At 39.8% G+C, this 7,775-nt stretch overlaps 1 protein-coding gene across 1 annotated transcript; it reads left to right on the plus strand.

Annotated features, from left to right (window-relative positions):
* Positions 1 to 2,534: 2,534 nt before the first annotated feature.
* LOC148186154 (uncharacterized) lies at positions 2,535 to 7,459 on the plus strand. Its single transcript, XM_088071454.1, has 2 exons — positions 2,535 to 2,604; positions 5,566 to 7,459. The coding sequence occupies exons 1-2, from the start codon at positions 2,535 to 2,537 to the stop codon at positions 6,582 to 6,584; spliced, it is 1,089 nt and encodes a 362-aa protein (XP_087927580.1). The 3' UTR covers positions 6,585 to 7,459.
* The last annotated feature ends 316 nt before the right edge of the window (positions 7,460 to 7,775 follow it).

A 7,775-nucleotide genomic window follows, 5' to 3' on the forward strand; every position in this document is an offset into this window, starting at 1 on the left:
CAGGGGTTGACAATAAAGCTTGAGGCGCACTACTGCCCCCCTCAGTATACAGTACATTATTACATTATTATTAGACCCCGAGTTGCCACAAGTTGATCTCCCATGTCTGGGACCTCATTAAAAAAAAGACATAAAACGTGTTACAAAGTACAAGGTAACTTTATTGTAATTTTCCTTTAACGTAGTTTAAGAAGAAATGAAATTTAAAGGTGATCCTAAATCCTGCTACATCTTTAGGCGTCAAAGGAAGAGTTGAGTAGTCTCAGCCTGGGGAAATAAGCTGCTTTGTATTCATCAAGTTAAATGTTTTTAAATCTGAAAGTAAATACTAATATCCAGATTCTATAGGATTTCGATGCTTTTAGCCTTTCTGGTTGTACAACTGGCCCGAGAAAGTTCTCTTTTGACTCACAGATATGGAAATATTGATGAGATATTTCTATCTATCTATCTATCTATCTATCTATCTATCTATCTATCCATTCTTATCTTCTCCCCCATAAAAGAAAAAAAAGAAAAAAGTAAAAATAGTCAGAACTATATTACTTATGGTACAAAACAAAACAAATGATGAAAAGGAGTTTATAAGGAATATTATACAATTTAAAGTTATTTTATCTGTAAAAAAAAAATGCAAATGTCACTGCAAAGAAAACTATTCATTGTACCAATAAACAGTTCACAGTATAAGATATATTCAGTTTTTTTGAAGCTTGTTGTTGAACACGGTTCACAAACACCCCAGGCCAACATGACCTCTCCCTCTATGAACTGTAACTGTTTTTGTGCATTTTTTTTCAAATCCAAGCGTAAAAGGATCAGTGGAAATATCAAAAATCTGACTAAAATTCCAAAATATTATAAATGATGTTACTTTAAGTGAAGTGAGAGAGAGGCTTCTGGCAACATGAGATTTTTCACATGTTGACATTGTAGCGTCTGTCTCTTCTACTGCAGGCGAAGCCACTCAGCTGCATTTCACGCCTCCCTTCCTTCAGAAAACCTGAAATTAAAGAATACAGACGTATGAAGCCATGGATACATGAACCTGCTGGGACACTGATGAGCAAATATGATCTGCTGGACCCATAAAAAAAACTGTCACCTCACCTCACCACCTGTGACCCCATCACCTCTGTGCATTGTGTACAGCAGGGGTCGGCAACCTTTACTATCAAAGGAGCCATTTCTGGCCCAAAACAAACAAAAAAAATCTGTCTGGAGCCGCAGGTAACACAACACATAGTCAAACTAGCCTATCAATATTATTAATGGGTCTATATGAGCATTCATTAATATGTTTTACCACTATTTATTATTTTTTGTTACATTAACTTTGCAGTGTTGGTGGTAAAAATTAAAAGATCTATTCATGCACTATTATTATTATCTATATGCATTATTAACTTCTTCATTTTCCTCTGAGACTTCTCCTATCTTGGATTTGGAATCCATAGCTAGTCAAGCTTTTTTGATTCAGGAGCATCCACCGCTTTTGAAATTTGGCAAAATTAAGCAGAAAAGGCACCAAGGCCACAGAAATATGATGCATATTTTAGTTAATGAAATGCTAATACATTTTCATATTCTGTGTACAGGCTACATATTTTTGCAACTGAAAAATTGAATGAAAATCTTTTAAAAAATAATCGCCATTCATTTCAATAATAAAATAAAATAAAAACATGAACTAGCACTTTCTTGAAGTCATTTTCTTGTTTTGTTTTATTTTGTCTTGTTTTTTTCCTTTTTTGTGCTCATTTTCAGGTAATTTTCTAGTAACCTTTTACTATTTTACTAATTTCTTTTTTTTTTTTGTTAAGTTGCTCATCGCCCTCTTCCAATGTTTTTGAAAGAAATCAGGCCAATTTGCTCAGGTGGCCTAAGAAACACTGATTGAATTTTGTCATGATGTTATACAATAAAGTCACATTTACTGTGTGCACACATTCCTGTTGTCAACTTTTAATTTGACGTTTGTGTCAGGTTGGTTTGAAGTGTAGTGACCTGAGGGCGTGTGCTCATCATTATTATTATTTATATATTTAGACTCGAAAATCATTGAGGATGAGCCCTCATTTACAATGATGTTGAGCAGATAAAAATAATGACAGGCAAGATTAACAAAATAATAATAGATAAAAAAAAAAAAGGGCATACAATCAATCAGTAATATTTACCTCAAAATCAGTTAAAACAGGCGCAATCAGAAATAAAGAATCTAACAATTAAAGATCTTAAAATGACTATAGGTAATGTAAAAGCTCTTTCTGCCTGTTTCTTAACGAAAGCCCAACATCTATCATCCACTGCGTCGTCTCGCTCACGCACGTGCGTCAGTAAAAGTCATGGAAACTGAACATGTTCTAAGAAGCGCTATAAAAGCCGCCGGACTTCGAGAATCCTCATTTGCACTTGGACTTGATACGAGTTGACCTGCAAAACCCGTCTGCTGTAAAGTTGGAAACAACGTCTACAGAAGAAATTGTTGGATATCTGAGCTGAAAACTACACCTGAAGCTACCTGCTGAAAGATGGCGTCCGGACCCCCCGCGGAGGAGCACCTGCTGGCCCGTATCAGGCGCTGGATCGCCTCCTTTGCTAGTAAGACACCTTGTTATATCATGTCAAATGTTGTTTTGGGGATTTATTGATTAACGTTGCACATTTAGCCCACTTATGAGAAAATTTCGCCAAAAAAAATGCATTTAATTATGGTAAATTATTGAATTTGAGGAGAGTCTATTAACAAAATGCTAATTGACCTGTTAGCAAAACACAGCTTTTGGTGATACTCGATGTTTTTCGGTGTAAAATGATTTTTATGAATTGAATTTACTAAATTTGGCGGGAGAAGTGTGGAATGTGTTAATGGTGGTGTATTGATTCTGAGACACTGATATTTTTGTTTGATAATTGTGAATTTTCCAAAATTTTTGTCGAAATTTAATGAAACAAAATGGCGACGGGGCCATTTTTCGAAAAATGCAAAAAGGGCCATTTTTCGAAAAATGCAGAAAAGATTTGTTGATCTTGAGCGCCATGGAGACGATGGAAGGTGTGGGAGCGCAAGTCCAGACGTCAGAACGCGCAGGTGTAAACAAACCGGGGCACGTTTCTCTGTGTAGATTGTGTAGAGCGTTGAGGCTGCTGTTGTCTGGTCCTTTTAAAGTTTAAATTTATCACATAATTTGATACATTTTCGTTCAAATTCCTTAAAAATGCACAAACAGGTTGCTATATTACTCTGAGTCTGAATGAGAATTGACTTAAAGTGTTTGACAGTTTTTGGACCTAAAGGCGCTCAGTGATCACTCAGAGCTCATACTTAAAATATCACTATTATCAGAACATTACGATATGCTTTGCTCGTTCATGTGGTATTTTCTTATGAAAGTAATCGATGAGTTATTTTTCGTGCTGTGACTGTGCGCGTCCTGCATCCAAAGTGTCACCGTCTCCTCCGTGCTGCATGATTTGAACTCATAAATTGAGAGAGCGACTTTAACGAAATATCAACAATTAGTGTGCCAAAAAAAACCCACCGGTTTTGTTTGGTTAATTTAGGAGAAGTCCTGTTTATGATGCATGATTTCATGAGGTCGCCTGCGTTTTACCGTGCGTAATTACGCACGCAGGTCTTTGCGCTCAAACTTTCCGGCTGCATGTTAGTGTTTTACACAGCTTATCTCGGGGGGATTAGACACTCTTGGAAAACTGCACTTCCCACATCTATTTCTGAAACAGCATTGTTGTTGATTTTGCGTCATTTCGTGGAGGGTTTCATGTTTTATTGTGCGTAACTGCGCACGTGGGTCTGTTCGCTCAAACCTTTACTTAGTTTATCTTAGAGGGGGAATTACATCCTCATTAGTGTCAAACCATCTCTTGTCTCTACATCACTGTACTATATATGATGCAACATGAAAGAATTGCGGCATTTCGTTATGATTACTATTATACCAGTCTGACTTCTATTGTGGTTATAAGGAATGAGATGCATTTTCATAGGCAAAAGCAGGAATGCAAACAGGAATGTTGAACTGTGGGTAGCACATTTGCATAGTCCACTTACAAATAAGTTTATCAAGATTTGTAACATTTAAACAGCCCGCTAATTGAGAATCAACAATTTAACTATTTTGCTTTGTCTGTAGATTTTTATCTATAGTATATATATATATATATATATATATATATATATATCTATAGTATATATATATATATATATATGTGACAATTCACAACATATCCTAAGAATTATTTAGTTGAACTTGTACTATCTACTCAGTCCAAGTACAACTACATTATTTTGTGAGTATATAGGTATATTCATAAATTGTCACATACAGATAATCTGATAAACATCAACATAAAGCAAAATAGCTGAATTGTTGATTCTAAACTAATACTGTAAAATGTGACAAGTTTATATTGTTAAAAAATCTAGGAAACAAATTGCCATGAAAAATATAACTATTAATCTCAATTTATGTTGACTTTTTTGTGAGGTTTACTTACATTTTTAATGTTGCAACTTATTAATGACAAGTGTAATCAAATCAATCTTTCTCAGTCTAAGCGATGTCAGTAAAAGTTCACTGTGCTATTTCAAAACTGCAAGAAAAGCACTTCCTGGACTCAAAGTCACTCTGTTCGAGGTGCTCTTTGGGTAGGGATACACCGAGACTTGAAAAGTCAAAAGAAAACTCCAAGGAATCATCTTTATGTTAAAATGCATGTATTTTTTACAGCATAGTAATGTTGCACCTTCAAAACACACTCCGCTGAGTTTCATGTTTCATGTCGGAGTGTTTTAAAGGTGCAAAATGACTATGCCTTAAAAACAAATGCATTTCAACAAGAGGGCCTTGGAGTTTTCTATATATTTTTCAAGTTATTTTGCTATATATCTGCATTGTGCCGGCTGCATACTACTCATTCATATTTGTATCTTCTTAAACATGTTAACAAAACTAGCAGAAACTTCATCATTCGCAAAATCCTAACTGTTTAAAATGCTGCTTTTACGCAACAATAAATGTTGCATTGTCCAGCTTTCTAAGTTGCTAGATTATTGGTACTTATGATGGCTCTGCAGAGGCTCAGATTTTTTCCTCCTTTGAGAAACTCTGCCGACAATCTGGCAGGCAGTCGAGTTGTGTAGGCCAAACTGATCCTCATCACCCCTCTGGAAACAGCTGGTAGCGTAAAACCTCAGGGCCAAAAGTGATACAGCTGCATTTCTGTCACTGCCATGCTTGATCAGTTAGCCCAAATTTACATAATGCTATAGAATTAAATTGAATTTAGGTTTAGAGCAAAAACTAAACTGAGATATAATCTTCCTTAAACTTATGTTGAAATTTGGTACAATAGAATTTAAACTTACAACGTGATTTATTCAGGTTTACAAGTTAATCCTTGTTGGTGCAATCCAGCATAAGAATACAAAGTTGGTATTTCCCAAAGAAATTGGGGCAAGCTGAGAGTTTACTGATCATATTTGCTTTTGTTTTGTGAAGTGGAAAATGTGAAATATTAAAAATATGTTTTCTTCCTCAGCTGGCTCCTTTTGGCCATTGAGCACTGCACCCCCTGAGAGACCCCCCGATGAGCCAGTCCTGCCTGACTACCAGGACGAGGAGGAAGAGGTTGGCGGTGTCGAGGCGGATGACGTGGACGGGCTTCAGGAGGCAGAGCCTCCGAGAGGTAACGTAGAGGGTCAGCAGCCGTTCCCACCTGCACACCCAGCTGTTCCCTTCCCTGCTCACTACCCTGTTCCCCTTGCTTTTCCCCCTGGTGTTCCTTTCCCTTATCCCCATGCTGCTAATAACTTTGCTCCTCACCCCTTTGCTCCTCCTGCTTATCACTATGCTCCTCACCCCTATGCTCCTCCTGCTTATCACTATGCTCCTCACCCCTATGCTCCTCCTGCTTATCACTATGCTCCTCACCCCTATGCTCCTCCTGCTTATCACTATGCTCCTCCTGTTTATCACTATGCTCCTCACCCCTATGCTCGTCCTGCTAATCACTATGCTCCTCGCCCCTATGCTCCTCGCCCCTATGCTCCTCCTGCTATTCAGCATGCTATTCGCAATGCTCTTTCTGCAAATTACTTTGCTCCTCAAGCTCCTCGCAATGTTCCTCTTGCTTTCCCTCACGCTGAACATGAGGACATCCGTTATGGTGACCCTTATGATCATGGTGATGCTTTTGATGCTTTCCTTGATGCTGACCCTCATGCTATGCCTATGCCTGTTGGTGCTGCTGTTGAGAACATGCTTCACAGGGCTGATTATTGGGAACCTGAAGAGTACACGTCCTCTGAGATCTCCGAGTTCAGTGTATTGGCGGCTTTTGAGGACCCTGAGTTGGACATTGAGGACATCGGGCCCATCTCCCAAGAAGATGCTTCCGAGGAGCTTGAAGATGCAGTGGTTCCTGGACCTTCTGGCGTTGGCTCCTCCATGAAGAGAGACAGAGAAGAGAGCGAGGAGGAGGAGGAGGAGGAGGAAGAAGAGGAGGAGGAGGCTGACGCGAAGAGGCGAAGGTGGGCTGAAGACAGCGACTGGGATTGAGTCTAGGATGAATGGGCAGAATTTCTTGCTTGAAACATCAGAGCAATCACTCATCTGCCCTTCATCACTTCCACTGCTCAGCAGGACCACTGATTCCTATGGCAGCCTTTGCGTCTGGCAGGGCTTCGACACCCCAAGTAGTGTCTTGCACCAGGAATTTTAGGAGTATCTCCTCATTCTTTGCACGGTGGATTGATCGACATTTTATTTCTTTCAGAGGGCCAGCTCTTGCGTCTAGCAAGGCCAGCAATGCCCCAGGTAGCCCTTGCGTCTGGCAGGGTTGTCGACACCCCGTGCATGTAGCCTTTGCGTCTGGCAGGGCTGAGGAAGGCAAAGCAGCCTTTGCGTCTGGCAGGGCTGAGGAAGACAAAGCAGCCTTTGCGTCTGGCAGGGCTGAGGAAGACAAAGCAGCCTTTGCGTCTGGCAGGGCTGAGGAAGACAAAGCAGCCTTTGCGTCTGGCAGGGCTGAGGAAGACAAAGCAGCCTTTGCGTCTGGCAGGGCTGTTTAAACTCCAGGTAGCGTCTTTGCACAAGGACATTTTTGAAGTATCCCCCGATTCTTTGCACGTTGGATCGATCAGCATTTCTTTCATCCTGAGGGCTGGTCTTTGCGTCTGGCAGGTCCAGCATTCCCCAGGTAGCCCTTGCGTCTGGCAGGGCTGTTGACATCCCGTGCATGTAGCCTTTGCGACTGGCAGGGCTGAAGAATCTTTGGCTTGGTTGCTGTTCAAATGAACACTACATTTCTTCTTGTAGCACCAGTGTCTCCTACTGCAAAACTGTACATGGCTCTCAACACTAAACATGTCACTAAAGATGACTCCACTAAAAGAAGAAGATGGATGAAAAAAGCACCTCATGGCACCTCACTCTCAGACCACCTGGACACCTAAAACCACAGAACAGCCAATATGTGCAAACTAACAAAGCTCTCCAAAAGTAGTTTCTGCCTATCTTAAAAAAAACCCAGGACATCCAGTATGTGCAAGCCTTATGGACCCAACAAAGCTCCTAAAAAGTTATTTAAAGCCTGTCTTATTTTTAAAGTAAGACAGGCTTTAAATTACTAAATAACAACCCCCCCGCCCCAAAACAAGGACATCCAGCATGTGCAAGTCTCAAGGAACCAATAGAGCTCCCCAAACGTAGTTTGAAGTCTGCCTAACCTAAAAAAAAACCCAAAACATACAA

The sequence above is a fragment of the Plectropomus leopardus genome, chromosome 20 (genome assembly GCF_026936395.1).
Source record: "Plectropomus leopardus strain MGB_pleo_1.0 chromosome 20, ASM2693639v1, whole genome shotgun sequence".
Taxonomy (NCBI): Eukaryota; Metazoa; Chordata; class Actinopteri; order Perciformes; family Serranidae; genus Plectropomus; species Plectropomus leopardus.

Excerpts from the sequence above, each read along its gene's own strand:
- LOC148186154 (XM_088071454.1), top strand. The coding sequence starts at position 2,535 with ATGGCGTCCGGACCCCCCGCGGAGGAGCACCTGCTGGCCCGTATCAGG. Across the intron at positions 2,605-5,565 it reads CTGGATCGCCTCCTTTGCTA|CTGGCTCCTTTTGGCCATTG; the intron begins GTAAGACACCTT and ends TTTCTTCCTCAG.